Consider the following 19,363-nt stretch of genomic DNA (forward strand, 5'->3'; position numbering starts at 1 on the left):
AATTTGCACAGCTAAAGAACACTTGATGTATAATAAGATGTTATACTACAGAAAACATTTCTAGTTACAGCCATACCTAGTAATACTGATAAATGTTACTCAGAGAAGGTGTTGTTTTTAATAAATTTTATGAAAATCTGTAAAGTTCAACATGAAGCAAAGTAAAGTGTAAAAGGCTTTTTGTCTTCTACATGAAGGTTTAACATTTGGGCATGGTTACTGCTGACTCTTGGAAAATTGAATTTTGCAGCTTAATATTTATGAAAAATTTCTGAACTTGCATGTCTTAACAACAAAGTAATATCTTTCTTTATTATCTTTCTTTTAATAGTCATCCTTATTTCTCTTTCAGATAATCCTAGGAGAGACACTCTCTGTCTTTTATAATCATTTACACTCAAATTCATTTGTCAGAAATAGCTACATAGCCACTATTTACAAAGCCATTGGGACCTTCATTTTTGGAGCAGCTGCTAGCCAGTCATTGACGGACATTGCCAAGTACTCCATAGGTAGACTACGTCCTCACTTCCTTGCCGTATGCCAGCCTGACTGGGCACGAATCAACTGCAGCCTAGGTTACATTGAGAACTTCTCTTGTCAAGGAGACAAAGCAAAAATCAATGAGGGAAGGTGAGTTATGACTAACTTGCTTCTTAACTTGAGCCAATGAGTTTGGTATTGTTGCTTCTTCTTTTTGTTTGTGTGTGTGTGTTTTCTATGATAAATTTCTTGTGATGAATTTGGAACTTTGAGACATGTCCAGTTTTTTGTCTAATTTCTGAAAACTTGTTTGATAATGCATGCAATTTTTTAAAAAAAACAAAATGTGAGACACATGCAGTTTGGACTGGGCTTCTGCTTATGTTTCTAAATTTTGCACATCCTGGTGGGGAGTGGTATTTGAAATCTGCCTTCACATAATGTTTTCTTGTTATCTTGTCAGCTCTGCACATTTTAGTGTGGTGAGTTAGCAGAAGTAATGGCTAGAAATTTAACTCCACAGAGTTTAGAAGATGACACAATGATAACATAACACAAAAGGGGAGAGATACAGTTTTTGTTGTATATTATATTGTGGTGTGAGGTTTTTTGGTGTTTGTTTGGTTTTTTTATTCTATTCCCTATAAGTGGTACTTATTTTAATTATTCTACTATAGTGCGAAAAAGAACATGTCTGTTTTTCAAATGGAATGAATCTTTAAACAAAATTGTATGGGTGGTTTGTGAAAATAAGTTGCATGGCTCCCAGCATGAAACTATGGAGTCAAAATTCATCTTGGGCATAGCTCTGACTACTCAGCTGAACTTCTACGTAAGTCTGAAATTACTTCTCAAATGTAAAGAAGGAAAAGGAGAAAAACTGAGTTGATTGAAATGACTAAAATGGTCTTGAAATAAAATTTTCTGGGTTTGGGGGATGCTGAAAACCAGAGTTAGCTTACCCTCAAGCAAACAGACTTATTCAATGAGAATAATATGGAGAGGTAATGGCATAATGACCACTTCACTTTCATTCTTTACTGTGCAAGCACTGCTTGGAAAACTCAGACTTCCATGTTTGAAGCAAGATTTGTCTATCATAGAATCATAGAATCAAGCAGGTTGGAAGAGAGCTCCAAGATCATCCAGTCCAACCTATCACCCAGACCTATCCAGTCAACTAGACCTTGGCACTAAGTACCTCATCCAGTCTTTTCTTGAACACCTCTAGGGATGGCGCCTCCACCATCTCCCTGGGCAGCCCATTCCAATGCCAATCACTCTCTCTGTGAAGAACTTCCTCCTAACATCCAGCCTATACCTACCCCTGCACAACTTGAGACTGTGTCCCCTTGTTCTATTGCTGGTTGCCTGGGAGAAGAGGCCACCCCCCACTTGGCTACAATGTCCCTTCAGGTAATTGTAGACAGCAATGAGGTCACCCCTGAGCCTCCTCTTCTCCAGGTTAAACAACCCCAGCTCCCTCAGCCTCTCCTCATAGGCTTTGTGTTCCAGGCCTTTCACCAGCTTTGTTACCCTTCTCTGGACACATTGCAGCTCCTCAACATCTCTCTTGAATTGAGGAGCCCAGGACTGGACACAGTACTCAAGGTGTGGCCTGAGCAGTGTTGAGTACAGGGGAAGAATAACCTCCCTTGTCCTACTGGCCACACTGTTCCTGATGCTGGCCAGGATGCCATTGGCTCTCTTGGCCACCTGGGCACACTGCTGGCTCATCTTCAGCTTACTATCTGTCAGTACCCCCAGGTCCCTTTCCTCCTGACTGCTCCCCAGCCACTCAGTCCCCAGCCTGTAGCGCTGCTTGGGGTTGTTGTGGCCAAAGTGCTGAACCCTGCACTTGGCCTTGTTAAATCTCATCCCGTTGGCCTCTGCCCACCCATCCAGCCTGTCTAGGTCCCTCTGCAGGGCTCTCCTACCTTCCAACAGATCAACACCTGCTCCTAGCTTGGTATCATCTGCAAACTCACTGATGCAGGACTCAATCCCCTCGTCCAGATCATCAATAAAGATATTGAACAGGCCTGGGCCCAGCACTGATCCTTGGGGAACACCACTAGTGACTGTCTGCCAACTGGATGTGGCACCATTCACCACCACTCTCTGGGCTCTGCCATCCAGCCAGTTCTTGACCCAGCACAGAGTGAATCTGTCCAAGCCATGAGCTGCCAGCTTGTCTAGGAGCTGATCTGTTAGCTGATGAGCCATTAGATTTGTACTCACAGGTACTGTTTTGTGCCTGTTATTTCTGTTCTCCCTATTGCTCCAAAGAACAAAATGCAATAAGGCTCTCTTTTTTGGTCAAAGCTCACCTTCGAGTGATGACTTCAATGTGAGATCACCTGAGGTGCCCTTACAATAAGCAAACCATTTTATATGCACAGGAAGCTGTAAACAAAAATAACTTAGTGTTAGAGAGTAGTCAAATGAAGTGTAGCTTTAAGTACGACATTGTCCTGTACAGGTGGATAGGCCACAGAGAGGAAGGAGTTGGCAGTCAGTTTTACAGTAAATTGGAGAAGGTGAGTAAACTCTAAAACTGTAATCCAGAGGTGAATTTCTGGATCAGTTGGACAAAGTTATTAACTGCAAACATTGCCATTTACTCTCATTTGCATAAAAGAAATATGCAGGTAGAAATACTAAGAATGAAGTCTTGCATATAATAATCTGAAATGAACTATTCCTGTGTAGGAATAGAACTTAAGGTTGGTTTTGAGTATTTGTAGATATTTGCACTTGGTTATACAGTCAAAAAGAGAAATAAAGTACTAATTTGTTTACTATTTCTTAATTGCCCGGGGAGGTGGTTGAGGCCCTGTCCCTGAAGGTGTTTAAGGCCAGGCTGGATGGGGCTCTGTCCAGCCTGATCGAGGGTAGGATGTCCCTGGCCATGGCAGAGGGGTTGGAACTAGATGATCCTTGTGGTCCCTTCCAACCCTAACTGATTCTGTGATTCTATATTGTGATCTTTTTTGTTCTGTCATTCCTTCTCATAATAATCTTATCAATAGTTTCCATATGCAGCATTCCTGAGTATCTCTGTCTGAAATAGTGTGAGCGTGTTGAAGAGACAGGTGGAAGGTGGAAGTCTTCTAGCAGATACCTTAGAAGTGGTACAAAAGTTAAGTAATCAGCAGTCCTCCTAATAGTTAAACTGGAAGGTGAAACATTTAAGATAGTTTCTTAGTTCAATTAATTCTTCCATGAAGATTAAAAAGATGAAGTGAGTTGTGGAACTCTTTGCACTGATGGAATATGTAAGTTTATAAGTGGGTTCAAAAAGCCATTTGAACAAACTTCCAGTTGTGACTAGAGGCTGGGTATTTTTGCCAAGCATTGCTGGGTATTTTGTTCCAGTACTGCTTTACTGAAATCGTAGGTTTGCAATGTTTTGCATATGTCTCCTGTGTTGTAACTTGAGGACGTGGAGAAAAGGTAATAATCTTTATTCACCAGCAACATTAGCATTAAAATACATGTAACCTTTGTCTTGAATATAAACTAATGGACTTTGGCTTGGTTGTCCAAACGAACAAAGTGCCTGTGTGTTTGCAGTAGTTCTATTAAAATTTAATTTAGAACTTGGGTTTGATAAGCTAATTTGTGTTGACTTAAGTGTCTTGTTTGCTCTGTGGCATGATGAAAACAGTCCTATTCAGTGTAAAATAGCTTAGGTTCTCCTTGACAGTTTTTGTATAGCATTTGCATATCTCTGAATTATGTATGGAAACCACTAGTTATATTAAAAATTGCCAGCATAAGTACAAGCATTAGAAACTACTTTATTCTGTGTCCTTTTGTAAGTCAACTCTTTTTTAATGCAGTCTTTGGCATCTAAGCTGGACAGAGAAGCTTTGCATGACCTATGTGGTAGTTTTCTGAGTATGAATGACTTACACAGAACTGCATTCTCAAGCTCTTACAGAGGTGTGGCTAGGTTTGATGCCAACTAGTTTTGTGTAGGACTTTGTAATATTCTGTTTAAATAAATACTGAGTAGTAAATGTTTCTGACCTGTGAAGGTTATTTTCTTTTGGGTATCAAAACTGCGACATTCTCTTTAAAGCACAAATCATATATTGTCTAAGATGCATATTTCTAAACTGTTGTTGCACTATAGTGTACTTTCTTTAATGTTTTAGGAATGTAAATTTGATATGCAAGGACAATTTTTAACTGTCTATGAATGGAGATCAAAGCTGAGGGATCCTCCTGTCACAGATGGTAGATGTTAGTCATGTCAATTCCAGAACACCAGTCTATAGCACTACTGGATTGCCTTTAAGGTGCTTTCTTTAGCACCAGTAAAGATAATGACTTGCTAAACAGCTGTTTTATTTTTCAAATCAGCAAATTAGGGCTCAGTAAAATAGGTAGGTGTAATTCTGACCAAGCAGGGGTGTGAATGAGCAGTCTTTACTAGTATCTGGTCTCTTCAGCTTTTTACAGCTCCATTCTTGTTCAGTTGCTCTTTTGGCTTGCTACTGCTTACCTTTACCTGGATTTCAGTGAGTTGACAAGATACTGAAATTCCATAGAGAAGTGGGCAGAGAGGACACTGAAAGGACAGTTGAGAACCTTTCCTTATAGGTAGCCAAAGACACACTCCAGAGACACAGTCTCAAGTTGTGCTTGGGGAGGTATAGGCTGGATGTTAGGAGGAAGTTCTTTCCAGAGAGAGTGATTTGCCATTGGAATGGGCTGCCCAGGAAGGTGGTGAAGTCACCGTCCCTGAAAGTGTTCAAGAAGAGACTGGATGAGGCACTTAGTGCCATGGTCTTGGTGACTGGATAGGGCTGGGTGATGGGTTGGACTGGACAATCTTGGAGGTCTCTTCCAACCTGGTTGATTCTATGATTCTAAGGCATACTTCCCAAATCTATCTGCTCTCGCCACTCCATGGCAGATTTGTAGAAACGTGTTTATTAGCCTTCTTGCATCTAAAAACATTGACAGAAACTGCAGATGTTTAGCAGCAGGACCTGTGAATTAATATTTTGCTGTTGATCTGGTGAATGTACTTTGCTGTAATTGGTGGTGGTCTGTCTGAAATATGTATGTAAACAATGAAGTTTGAGTGTTTAGAAGAGTAACAGTGTGGAATGTGAAGAACTATTTTTCTCTGCTACATAAATCGTGGGATAAGTCTTGAATGCTCAGAAATGACAGAAAAGGTCAGTCTTAATTATGTCTGAATAGTTGGGAGTGTCTTTTTAAGCAAGGCATGGATATTTTTTATTCTCTAAGACAGTAAATATGACTTAAAGGTTTGCATTTTTGAGGATGTTGTCCTGGTGTAAGGGTGATAGGCTTTTCTCTCCAGTTTGATAACATTCTTCACACAAGCAGGTGAAAATTTGGAAAGAAAGAACCCCCAGCCCTCCCCAACAAGAAAACCCCACCCATATCTTAACAAAAACTCCCCCAAAATAGCAATAAGATCCACTACGAACCAAGCCTCTGCTATCAAAGAGTTGTGTACACAAAATAAGATTTGTCTGAGAGTAAGCCTTAGTTCTCGAACAATCTGGCAGCTGCTATATATGGCTTACATTATATTCAGAACCTTAATTTAGTATTATGCTGTCACTTACATAGTGTTACAAACTTGTCAACACCACACATTAAAGCCTCACCTTAAAGGTCAGCTATACTCAATATGATACTATTTAAACTTCCATTTTATCCACAACATATTATGATTAAATGTTGTAGGATGAAGTAAGCCATATTATTCAGTGCCTACTGAATAACTTAACAGGAACAATAATATATTAGGGTGGAAATAGATAAGTTGTACTTACTACTGGTGCAAATGATACCTCCCTACAACATCAAAACTTTAAATCATACTTTCTTAAATTTTCTAGTTCTTGATCCAGCACAGAGTGAATCTGTCCAAACCATGAGCTGCCAGCTTGACTAGGAGCTTCTTGTGGCAGACAGTGTCAAAGGCTTTGCTGCAGTCCAGGTAGACTACATCCACAGCCTTCCCCACATTCACCAGGCAGGTAACCTGATCATAAAAGGAGATCGGGTTGGTGAGGCAGGACCTGCCCTTCCTAAACCCATGCTGGCTGGGCCTGATCCCTTGGCTATCCTCTAGGTGCTTTGTGATGGCACCCAAGATGACCTGTTCCATGCCCTTGCCTGGCACTGAGGTCAGGCTCACAGGTCTGTAGTTTTCTGGCTCCTCCTTACGACCCTTCTTGTGAATGGGTATCTGCATGCTTAGGTGATGCTTCAGTAATAGACAGTCCACTTCTAACTCTGGGGATTTTTTTTCATTCCTAAACTTAGTCAGATATCGCTCACTGAATCAAGATGGCCTCTTGTTATTCCTGCTTGTTTTCTTCCACAAGGGATTTAAATGTCTTTGGGCCCTAGGGATATTATCCCTGAATCATACCATCTCATGGTAACTGCAACCAAGGCTATTGCTACATGTCCAACTTTTCCTGTTAGGCCTGTCTAACAGCAATGTCAAAAAAAAGAAACCTCTTGAATTGCTTACACCTTGCTATGTTGCCCTTCCATCACTTTTTAAGGCAGCAGAAGCCTGCCTAGATATAAGGTGTCTGAGTTCCTGTGCTTCTAGTCTTTAGAAAATTTGATCTGTACCAGAGTGTTGGAGATGCCAAGTCTAATGGCATAGTCCCCTACTCCTCTTTGTGAACAAAAATTACTTGAAAGCCTGAAGGAAAGACATAGAAATTCTTCTGTATTTTTCAGCCTTGGCCAAGACTTAAATCTTTGTCTCCAGATGTAAATTTTCTACTTGCTGAGCTTTTCTAAGGACTTTTTATTCTTCTCCAGGAATGCCTTATGGTCAGTTAAAATGAGAAGGGTCAGTATGTGTGCTTTAATTTCCTAAACCCTTGCATTCAGTAACTTTTACACTGAAGCTTACTCACTGAGCTGTCATTTAAGATGCAGATTTGGAGGCGACCCAGTACTGACTCTTTGGGCAACGGCACTAGTTACAGGTCTCTAACTGGGCTCTGCCAGTGATCACAATCCTCTGACATCTGTTATTAGTGAGTTCACAATCTGTCCTATTGTCTGCACTTCTAACTCAGAGTTCCTGAGCTTGCCTACAATGTTATGGGAAGCAATGTCAAAACCCTTGCTAAAGTCAAGGTAGACAACTTCCACTGCTCTCCCTGTATCCACCCATTCAGTCACAGCATCACAGAAGGCTGTCAGATTAGTCAGACATGATTTTCCTTTGGTAAATCCATGCTCGCTGCTCCTGGTAATCTTCCTTTCTTCTGTGTGCTTAGAGCTGACCTTCAGAATTAACTGCTTCATCACCTCTCCAGGGATGGAGGTGAGGCTGACCAGTTGGCAGCCAGTCACTAGTGGTGTTCCCCAAGGATCAGTGCTGGGCCCAGTCCTGTTCGATATCTTTATTGATGATCTGGACGAGGGGATTGAGTCTGGCATCAGTAAGTTTGCAGATGACACCAAGCTAGGAGCAGGTGTTGATCTGTTGGAAGGTAGCAGAGCCCTGCAGAGGGACCTGGACAGGCTGGATAGGTGGGCAGGGGCCTGTGGGATAAGATTGAAGAAGGCTAAGTGCAGGGTTCTGCACTTTGGCCACAACAACCCCAAGCAGTGCTACAGGCTGGGGACAGAGTGGTTGGAGAGCAGCCAGGAAGAAAGGGACCTGGGGGTACTGGTGGATAGTAGCCTGAAGATGAGCCAGCAGTGTGCCCAGGTGGCCAAGAGAGCCAATGGCATCCTGGCCTGCATCAGGAACAGTGTGGCCAGTAGGATGAGGGAGGTTATTCTTCCCCTGTACTCAACATTGGTCAGGCCACACCTTGAGTACTGTGTCCAGTCCTGGGCTCCTCAATTCAAGAGAGATGTTGAGGTGCTGGAACATGTCCAGAGAATGGCGACAAAGTTGGTGAGGGGTCTGGAACACAATGCCTATGAGGAGAGGTTGAGGGAGCTGGGGTTGTTTAGCCTGGAGAAGCGGAGGCTCAGGGGTGACCTCATTGCTGTCTACAACTACCTTCAGGAGGTTGTATCCAGGTGGGGGTTGGTCTCTCCTGCCAGGCAACCAGCAACAGAACAAGTGGACACAGTCTCAAGCTGTGCTGGGAGAGGTCTAGGCTGGATGTTAGGAGGAAGTTCTTCACAGAGAGAGAGTGATTTGCCATTGGAATGGGCTGCCCAAGGGAGGTGGTGGAGTCACCATCCCTGGAGGTGTTCAAGAAAAGACTGGATGAGGTACTTAGTGCCAAGGTCTCGTTGACTGGATAGAGCTGGGTTCTGGGTTGGCCTGGATGATATTGGGGGTCTCTTCCAACCTGGTCTATTCTATTCTATTCTATTCTATTCTATTCTATTCTATTCTATTCTATTCTATTCTATTCTATTCTATTCTATTCCTGGATCTTCCTTCTTTGCCTTTCTGACAACAGAGTGATGTTGGCTTTCCTCCAGTCCTTGGGCAGCTCTCCTGGTCTCCATGATCTGTCAAAAATGAGAGAGAATGGTTGAGCAACAACGTCAGCCAATTCCTTCGGCACTTGTGGGTGCATCCCCTTGGGGCCTGTAATTTGTGGATGTTCAATTTGTCCAGATGATCTTGAACCCAATCGTCACTGACCAGTGGACAGTCTTCCTTCCATCAGACTTTTTACTTCCTGCGTCTGGAATTCCTGAGGGCTAGTTCTAGCAGTAAAGACTGAAGCAAAGGAGGCATTCAGTAACTGCCTTATCTACATCTTCTGCCACCAGGACTCCCACCTCTTTCAGCAGAAGGCCCACATTTTCCCTATTCTTCCTTTTGCCACTGATGAAGAAGCCTTTCTTGTTCTCTTTCATTTCCTTTGCCTGGTTTAATTCTAAGAGGGCTTTGGCCTGCATTGCTCTATTCTTACATTCCCTGAAAACATTCAAGTAATTCTCTGAAGTGGCCAATTCCTTTTCCACGTACTATAGATTTCTTTCTTCCATATGACTTTTTTTTAGCAGCTCCTTGCTCATCCCTGCAAGTATTTTCTCCTCTACTTGATTTTTTTTTTTTTAACTCAAGGGAGTGCACCTATGTTGAACCGGGAGGAAGCAACGTTTCAATATTAGACTGTTCTCTTGGGCTTCTCTGCCTTCCAGAGTTTTAGTCTGTGGGACACCATGAAGCAGGTCTTTGAAGAGAACAAAGCTAGCCCTCCTGAAGTCCAGAGCTGCAGTCTTGCTTACTGCCCTGCTTCTTCCTTGTAGAGTACTCAACTCCATCACATATGGAGTGAAGATTTTGTGTTATGTGTGGTTTTTTTGTTTGTTTGTTTTCCCTCCACCATATGTAATAGTCCTTGGTGTGTGATAATGGACTCTCAATCTCCCTGCTCAGACTTGCTGAATTTACTACACATTTTTATTGGGTCTTATGCTTACTGTGTTTCAGCTGAGCGGTGCAGGTCTGTCAAAATAATGCAGTCACTGATTTCTATGTATTTTCACCAGTAACTGCTTTTTAACAGATTATGGTTGTTGAAGTGAGACCTGAAAGTTCAGAATTCTAGCTCTGGAGGAACACTGAAGACCTAGTGACTAGGGACATTCAAGAAGATGTCCCTTCTGGTGGGTTTGTCAGCTCATTATGCATACACACAAGTGAAACCTTTAAATGTGAAGTAAATATTAGGCCATGTTGTTAAGTCTGATTACTTAGAGGCATTTGGGTGTGGCATGGACTTGTGCAGCTAGCAAAGATGTGTATGCATGTGCAACATGTTCTCTGAAGTTGAGTTTACTTTTGGATAGTTGAAGTCTTGAAATTCCCCTATCTGTCATTTTGTTCTATTTGTGGTAACAGAAAAAACAGCTGTTGTTCTTAATTATAATTGTATCAGTCCTGTAGAGATTCATATTACACTCAAATGTCTAAAGAAAAAAACAGTTCCTTGCTCCCTTCCCATGCTGACTTGCATTCAAAGCAAGCTCTGAGTAGTGTGTCATTGCAAATTCAAAATGTAATCTTCAAAGAGGTCATTAGGATATAAGGGTTAACTGTTTTGAGTTTGGCAATTGTGTTGAAAGAAGTTATCAAAGTAGTGATGTTTACTAATCATTTGCCAGAAATTATATTTCAACTCTCTTTGGAACTGTTTCACAGCTTGCAATGGGGTTATGTTGGTCAGTGCAGTTAAATAACTCCTAAGAGTTCCTAGTAGCTACATAATGATGCCAGAATAACTTCATTTTGAACTTAGACTTTTGAAACTCTTGTGGTGTCATTTCTGTCTATGCTTTCAAGACTGTAACTGTGTTAAAAAAGATAACAAACCACCAAAAAACTCAAACAAAAAACCGTCAACCAAACAAGACCAAGCAGACTTCATGCATTGCATACTTTAGTTTTAATTAATACTTTTGTCTTCCTGTTTCATTAGAACTTAAGTTCATTAGTGTTGGAGAAATTCTTGTTAGCACAGCACACAAGAATTGATAAACATGAGCAACCCGTGCTGGGAACGTCCTTGGAGCCCTGGTAGCCCAGGAAATCGAGCTGTAAACAGCTGAGCACCCCACACACAGCTGCAGTGGGCAGAGACTAGATAACCAAAGGGGCTGGAGTGGGTGGTGATGGAGGCTGACCCTTAGATTGTTGTGATAAGTTAACCTATGCACACCTTACATGTAACTCTGGACCCTCTGACTATAACCAATCTTGGTGGAGCACGCCCATTGCTAGAAGTGCATATAAGTCACTGTATCATGGAAATAAAGTGGATTTGACCATCTAACCATATTGGTGAACAAAGAGTAATTTTCCCATAGCGCTCCACCGAACATTTTCCAACACATTAGAAATAAAAATTTGGAACTTGTGTTCAACATGCCAAAAATTATTTGGCTAATCAAGCAGGTATCACTAGCAGAGGTAAAGATGTCATTCTCCCTCTCTACTTGGCACTGGTCAGGCCATACCTTGAGTACTGTGTCCAGTTTTGGTCCCCTCTGTACAAGAAGGATGCAGACAGGCTGGAGGAGATCCAGAGAAGGGTCAGAAGAATGACCAGAGGACTGGAAGACTTGTCATATGAAGGAAGGCTGAGAGAACTGGGTTCTCCTTGAGAAGAGAAGGTTTAGGGGAGACCGCAACCATGTACAAGTACATAAAGTGTGGGTATCACGAGGAGGAAGTCTCTCTTTTTACAGAGTCCCATGGTAAAGACAAAGGGTAATGGCTACAAGTTGCTACTGGGGAGATTTGGATTGGATGCCAGAAAAAAATTCATCATTCAAAATGTAAGACATTGGAATAAACTCCCAGGGCAGGTGGTGAATTCCTCAAGTTGTTTTTTCCCCTGTACTCAACATTGGTCAGGCCACACCTTGAGTACTGTGTCCAGTCCTGGGCCTCTCAATTCAAGAGAGATGTTGAGGTGCTGGAACGTGTACAGAGAAGGGCGACAAAGCTGGTGAGGGGCCAGGAATACAAACCCTATGAGGAGAGGCTGAGGGAGCTGGGGTTGTTTAGCCTGGAGAGGAGGAGGCTCAGGGGTGACCTCATTGCTGTCTACAACTACCTGAAGGGACATTGTAGCCAGGTGGGGGTTGGTCTCTTCTCCCAGGCAACCAGCAACAGAACAAGGGGACACAGTCTCAAGTTGTGCTGGGGAAAGTATAGGCTGGATGTTAGGAGGAAGTTCTTCACAGAGAGAGTGATTTGCCATTGGAATGGGCTGCCCAAGGGAGGTGGTGGAGGCACCGTCCCTGGACGTGTTCAAGAAAAGACTGGATGAGGCACTTAGTGCCATGGTGTAGTTGACTGGCTAGGGCTGGGTGCTAGGTTAGACTGGATGATCTTGGAGGTCTCTTGCAACCTGGTTGATTCTATGATTCTATGAATATTAGACAGCTTCCAGGCTCAGCTTGACAGGATGCTTACCCATCTCATTTGAACTGCAAGGCTCTGCTAAATGATCCTTGAGTTCCCATCCAAATTGGAAGTCTATGAATCTTTAACACTTGACTGGTTAATGACAGGTCTTTCTGTCTTTCCCCCTTTCCTTCACTGATAGATGAACAAGGTCTATATGCATCAGTACATTTAACAAAGTTTTTTGTCTGTGTACATATATATGTATTTATGGTGTAAACATGCAGATATGAGTTGTTAACTGCTGCCTTTTAATGCTAACCAACTTCAGCTGGCATTTGTTCTCGTACACATACTATGGCTATCTGATAAGTAATTTAAAAAATCTAATGATATACTGTTAAAAGGACATTTGATTTCTAGCTTTAAGCATCTATTTACTTGCACTTCAAATGTTACTCAAAGGGCTAACAGTTCACCAGCTGATATGGAGATCAACTTAATTGTGGAGTAGGGTAGTTATTTGCAAGATAATTATTATCACTGTAGACATGAGTTTTGCAAAAAAAAAATTATATGTCTGTTTTTTTTTTTCTCTTCTAGACTGTCGTTTTACTCTGGCCATTCTTCATTCTCCATGTACTGCATGCTCTTCCTAGCAGTAAGTATGCTCTTGCTATCTAAATGGTAACAAAAATTCTGCTACTTACCTAGTACAAAATCTGAAATATTTACTTGGCTGCTTTGCACAAGGAACACTGATTTTTGTTAAGATCCTTGTCTGAGGTAATTGAAGATGTTTCAGAAGGAGTTTTAAGGCGACATCACCAAAATTCAGACAAGATGTAGAATTATGTCCTATATGCCTAAAAAGACTTAGTGTGGTAATTGGCTTGTGTGCTTTGTCTTAAATGTACACGATAACAAGTGGGTTTGGAAAATAGGCTGCTATTTAAATCTAGTTACTTTGAAAGTATTGAAAGCCATATAAAAATATATGTCTGACTTAGTGAAACGTGCAAAACCTCTTTAAAAAACAACCTCCCTAAACTTGAACACTGATCAAATGTGGGTGGGCCCATAACGTTAAAACAACAGATCAACTTGAATTTTAAGATTCCTTTCAGTTTTCTCCTGCCTTTTATATATATCTCTGTGAAAGGTAACATTGATTCACAAGTGCTTCAAATGAAGTTTAACATATTTCAATTGAAATTGTTCTAAGTCAGCTAAGGCACACTGGAAGATTGATTTTGTTGGTCTTCTTCTGCTTATTTTTAACACAGAATATATTAAACAACTTTGTGCCATCTTGTTATTAATGTAATTGCAAAACCAAGCTCTAGTCCTGATAATGAATTGTCATGATTAACATTATGTGTTATAAAGCTCAGCTTGACCTGCTGTTCTCCAACAGAGAAGGGCTGGTGGGAGATGTGACAGTGGGAGGCTGCCTGGGGTGCAGTGATCATGAGATAGTGGAGTTTTCAATATGCAGGGAGATAGGGAGGAACTATAACAAAACCCACACCTTGGATTTCTGGAGAGCAAACTTCAATTTCCTTAAGAAACTTATTTGCAAAGTCCCCTGGACAGCAGTCCTTAAGGACAAGGGGGTCCAGGATGGTTGGACCTACTTTAAACAGGAGCTCTTGAAGGCACAGGAACTGGCAGTTCCATGTACCGAAAGACGAGCCGGCGGGGAAGGCGACTAGCCTGGATGAGCAAACAGCTCCTGAAGGAATTTAGGGGAGAAAAAGAGGGTGTATCACCTTTGGAAGGAGGGGAAGGCTTCTCCTGATGGGTTTCAGGAGGTAGTCAGATTATGCAGGAGAAAAATTAGAGAGGCTAAGGCCCAGCTAGAACTTAGGCTGGCCACTTCCGTGAAAGATAACAAAAAGCACTTTTATAAATCTTTCAATGCTAAAAGGAAGGGCAAGAAGAGCCTCCACTCCTTACTGGACCTGGAGGGGAACACTATAACTGATGACGAGGAAAAGGCTGAGGTCCTGAATGCCTTCTTCGCCTCAGTTTTCAACAGTAAGGAGGGAGGAGTTCAAGGCAAGTGGCCTCTTGAACTGGGGGATGGGGTCGGGGAGCGGTGTGTTGCCCTGGAAATTCATGAAGAATTAGTTCAGGACCTGCTGAGCCACCTGGGCACCCACAAGTCCATGGGACCAGATGGGATCCATCCTAGGGTGCTGAGAGAGCTGGCAGCTGAGCTGGCCAAGCCACTCTCCATCATTTTCCAGCAGTCCTGGCTCACTGGAGAGGTCCCAGGAGACTGGAAACTGGCCAATATGATCCCCATCCACAAGAAGGGTCGGATGGAGGAACCCAGGAACTACAGACCTGTCCGCCTGACCTCAGTGCCAGGGAAACTGATGGAGTAGGTTATCATGGGGGCAATAACTGTGCACCTGAGGGATGGCAAAGGGCTCAGGTCCAGCCAACATGGATTTAGGAAGGGCAGATCCTGCCTCTCCAACCGGATCTCCTTCTATGATCAGGTGACCCGCTTGGTGGATGTGGGGGGGGCCTGTGAAGTCTATCTGGACTTCAGCAAGGCCTTTGACACTGTCCCTCACAGCAGACTGCTGGCTAAGCTGTCAGCCCACGGCTTGGATGGCAACACTCTGTGCTGGATTAGGAACTGGCTGGAGGGCTGAGCCCAGAGAGTGGTGGTGAATGGTGCCACATCCAGCTGGCGGCCAGTCACTAGTGGTGTCCCTCAGGGATCAGTGCTGGGCCCCATCCTCTTTAACATCTTCACAGATGATCTGGATGAGGGCATGGAGCCAGTCATCAGCAAGTTTGCAGATAACACCAAGCTGGGGGCAGATGTGACTGAGTTGGAAGGCAGAAGGGCTCTGCAGCGGGACCTTGAGCGCCTGGACAGATGGGCAGAGTCCAAGGGGATGGCGTTCAATAGCTCCAAGTGCCGGGTGCTGCACTTTGGCCACAACAACCCCATGCAGAGATACAGGCTGGGGACAGAGTGGCTGGAGAGCAGCCAGACAGAAAGGGATCTGGGGATGCTGATTGATACCTGCCTGAACATGAGCCAGCAGTGTGCCCAGGTGGCCAAGAGAGCCAGTGGCATCTTGGCCTGCATCAGGAATGGTGTGGTCAGCAGGAGCAGGGAGGTCATTCTGCCCCTGTACTCTGCACTGGTTAGACCACACCTTGAGTACTGTGTTCAGTTCTGGGCCCCCCAGTTTAGGAGGGACATTGAGATGCTTGAGCGTGTCCAGAGAAGGGCGACGAGGCTGGTGAGAGGCCTCGAGCACAAGCCCTACAAGGAGAGGCTGAGGGAGCTGGGATTGTTTATCCTGGAGAGGAGGAGGCTCAGGGGTGACCTTATTGCTGTCTACAACTACCTGAAGGGTGGTTGTGGCCAGGAGGAGGTTGCTCTCTTCTCTCAGGTGGCCAGCGCCAGAACGAGAGGACACAGCCTCAGGCGGCACCAGGGGAAAATTAGGCTGGAGGTGAGGAGAAAGTTCTTCCCTGAGAGAGTCATTGGACACTGGAATGGGCTGCCCGGGGAGGTGGTGGAGTCACCACCCCTGGAGCTGTTCAAGGCAAGATTGGATGTGGCACTGAGTGCCATGGTTTAGCCTTGAGCTCTTTGGTAAAGGGTTGGACTTGATGATCTGTGAGGTCTCTTCCAGCTCTGATGATAATCACAGTATCACAGTATCATAGTATCACCAAGGTTGGAAGAGACCTCACAGATCATCAAGTCAAACCCTTTACCACAGTGCCCAAGGCTAGACCATGGCACCAAGTGCCACATCCAACCTTGCCTTGAACTGCCCCAGGGACGACGACTCCACCACCTCCCCGGGCAGCCCATTCCAGTGCCCAATGACTCTCTCAGTGAAGAACTTTCTCCTCACCTCGAGCCGAAATTTCCTCTGGCTCAGCCTGAGGCTGTGTCCTCTCGTTCTGGCGCTGGCCACCTGAGAGAAGACAGCAACCTCCTCCTGGCCACAACCACCCTTCAGGTAGTTGTAGACAGCAATAAGGTCACCCCTGAGCCTCCTCTTCTCCAGGCTAAACAACCCCAGCTCCCTCAGCCTCTCCTCGTAGGGCTTGTGCTCGAGGCCTCTCACCAGCCTCGTCGCCCTTCTCTGGACACGCTCGAGCATCTCAGTGTCCTTCCTAAACTGGGGGGCCCAGAACTGAACGCAGTACTCAAGGTGTGGTCTGACCAGTGCAGAGTACAGGGGCAGAATGACCTCCCTGCTTCTGCTGACCACACCATTCCTGATGCAGGCCAGGATGCCACTGGCTCTCTTGGCCACCTGGGCACACTGCTGGCTCATGTTCAGGCAGGTATCAATCAGTACCCCCAGATCCCTCTCTGTCTGGCTGCTCTCCAGCCACTCCAACCCCAGCCTGTATCTCTGCATGGGGTTGTGATACTGTGACACTGTGATACTGTGATAATAATAAAATAACATGATATACACAGGCCAGGATCTTTACAGAGCTCAGATTTTAACTTAGAATCATCGAATCAACTAGGTTGAAGAGACCTCAAAGATCATCCAGTCCAACCTATCTACCAGCCCTAACCAGTCAACTAGATCATGGCACTGAGTGCCTCATCCAGCCTTTTCTTGAGCACCTCCAGGGACAGTGCCTCCACCACCTCCCTTGGGCAGCCCATTCCAATGGCAAATCACTCTCTCTGTGAAGAACTTCCTCCTAACATCCAGCCTAGACCTACTCCGGCACAAGTTGAGACTGTGTCCCCTTGTTCTGTTGCTGGTTGCCTGCCAGGAGAGGCAACCCCTCACCTGGCTACAGTGTCCCTTCAGGTAGTTGTAGACAGCAATGAGGTCACCCCTGAGCCTCCTCCTCTCCAGGCTAAACAGCCCCAGCTCCCTCAGCCTCTCCTCATAGGCTTTGAGTTCCTGGCCCCTCACCAGCTTTGTCACCCTTCTCTGTACATGTTCCAGCACCTCAACATCTCTCTTGAATTGTGGAGCCCAGAACTGGACACAGGACTCAAGGTGTGGCCTGACCAGTGTTGAATACCTCCCTTGTCCTACTGGCCACACTGTTCCTGATACAGGCCAGGATTCCAATGGCACACTGCTGGCTCATCTGCAGCCTACTGTCAATACCCCCAGATCCCTTTCTTCCTGGCTGCTTTCGAGCCACTCAGTCCCCAGCCTATAACGCTGCTTGGGGTTGTTGTGGCCAAACTGTAGAACCCTGCACTTGGCCTTGTTCAATCTCATCCCATTCGCCTCTGCCCACCCATCCAGCCTGTCTAGGTCCCTCTGCAGGGCTCTCCTACCTTCCAACAGATCAACACCTGCTCCCAGCTTGGTGTCATCTGCAAACTTACTGATGCTGGACTCAATCCCCTCGTCCAGATCATCAATAAAGATATTGAACAGGCCTGGGCCCAGCACTGATCCTTGGGGAACACCACTAGTGCCAGCTGCCAAGTGGATGTGGCACCATTCACCACCACTCTCTGGGCTCGGCCATCCAGCCAGTTCTTGACCCAGCACAGAGTGAATCTGTCCAAACCATGAGCTGCCAGCTTGGCCAGGAGCTTGTTGTGGCAGATTGTGTCAAAGGCTTTGCTGCAGTCCAGGTAGACTACATAGAATCATAGAATCATAGAATCAACCAGGTTGGAAGAGACCTCCAAGATCATCGAGTCCAACCTATCACCCAGCCCTAGCCAGTCAACTAGACCATGGCACTGAGTGCCTCATCCAGTCTTTTCTTGAAGACCCCCAGGGGCGATGCCTCCACCACCTCCCTGGGCAGCCCATTCCAATGGGAAATCACAGCCTGCCCCACATTCACCAGGCAGGTAACCTGATCATAAAAGGAGATCAGGTTGGTGAGGCAGGACCTGCCCTTCCTAAACCCATGCTGGCTGGGCCTGATCCCTTGGCTATCCTCTAGGTGCTTTGTGATGGCACCCAAGATGACCTGTTCCATGCCCTTGCCTGGCACTGAGGTCAGGCTCACAGGTCTGTAGTTTTCTAGCTCCTCCTTACGACCCTTCTTGTGAATGGGTATCACATTGGCAGCTTCCAGTTTTCAGGAACCTCTCCAGTGAGCCAGGACTGCTGGAAAATGATGGAGAGTGGCTTGGCCAGCTCATCTGCCAGCTCTTTCAGCACCCTAGCATGGATCCCATCCGGTCCCGTGGACTTGTGAGGATCCAAGTGTCTTATCAGGTCCCTTACTTATTCCTCCTGGATTACAGGAGTCCAGCTGTCCTGGAGACAACCTGTCCCACTATTGAAGATTGAGGCCAAGAAAATGTTAAGCACCTCTGCCTTTTCCTTATCCTTTGTCACTATATTCCCCTCCCTATCTAATAAGGACTTGAGGTTGTCCTTGGCCCTTCTCTTGCCATTCATGTATTTAAAGAAACAGCCTAAGCTCTAAATAGGCTTTTGCCTCTCTTGTCTTCTCGTCTTGATATGCATTTTAATTTTTTTTCTTGGCAACAGTATAACATCTGGATGAGACACTTAGTGCCATGGTCTAGTTGATTGGATAAGGCTGGGCAATAGGTTGAACTTGATGATCTTGGAGATCTCTTCCAACCTGGTTGATTCTATGATTCTAAGATCTACAGAGAGTGGATAGATAGATTATTCAAGCTAAACTAAAGAAACCCCTACAACCTCCTACAGAAAGGGGTAGTCCTGAAGTGTGCCTTAAGTTTGTTTTGCTTTAATTTTTCAAACTTCATTTGACAAAAAGGCTTTTTCAGAATCTTGGTCTTCATTTTGGATAAGTCACTGCAGTTTTTTCATGGCTAAGTTTGTTTAGGTCCTCTCCACTCTCCTGTCTGCCTTTTAACATAAAAACAAATTGTTCACAAAAGACTTATGTCCTGGATTTGTCTATAATATAGTGCAATGTCCTATCTGTCAGCTGAGAATTTTTTGTTTGTTTGTTGTTTTGGGTTTGTTTTTAAATATTGCCTTTACTTGCTCATTTATGACTGGCAGTCTCCAAAACATACACATC

The 19,363-nt window shown here is 44.6% G+C and overlaps 1 protein-coding gene across 2 annotated transcripts in view; it reads left to right on the forward strand.

Annotated features, from left to right (window-relative positions):
- The window catches only part of PLPP1 (phospholipid phosphatase 1), a 74,171-nt gene that overhangs the window by 45,998 nt on the left and 8,810 nt on the right, over window positions 1-19,363 (forward strand). For both annotated transcript variants that reach the window (XM_064140711.1, XM_064140710.1), the window contains exons 3-4: window positions 353-633; window positions 12,947-13,004. In XM_064140711.1, the coding sequence (XP_063996781.1) occupies window positions 353-633; window positions 12,947-13,004 (339 nt within the window). The remainder of the gene's footprint in view (window positions 1-352; window positions 634-12,946; window positions 13,005-19,363) is intronic.

Source organism: Pogoniulus pusillus, chromosome Z, assembly GCF_015220805.1.
Source record: "Pogoniulus pusillus isolate bPogPus1 chromosome Z, bPogPus1.pri, whole genome shotgun sequence".
NCBI classification, from domain to species: Eukaryota; Metazoa; Chordata; class Aves; order Piciformes; family Lybiidae; genus Pogoniulus; species Pogoniulus pusillus.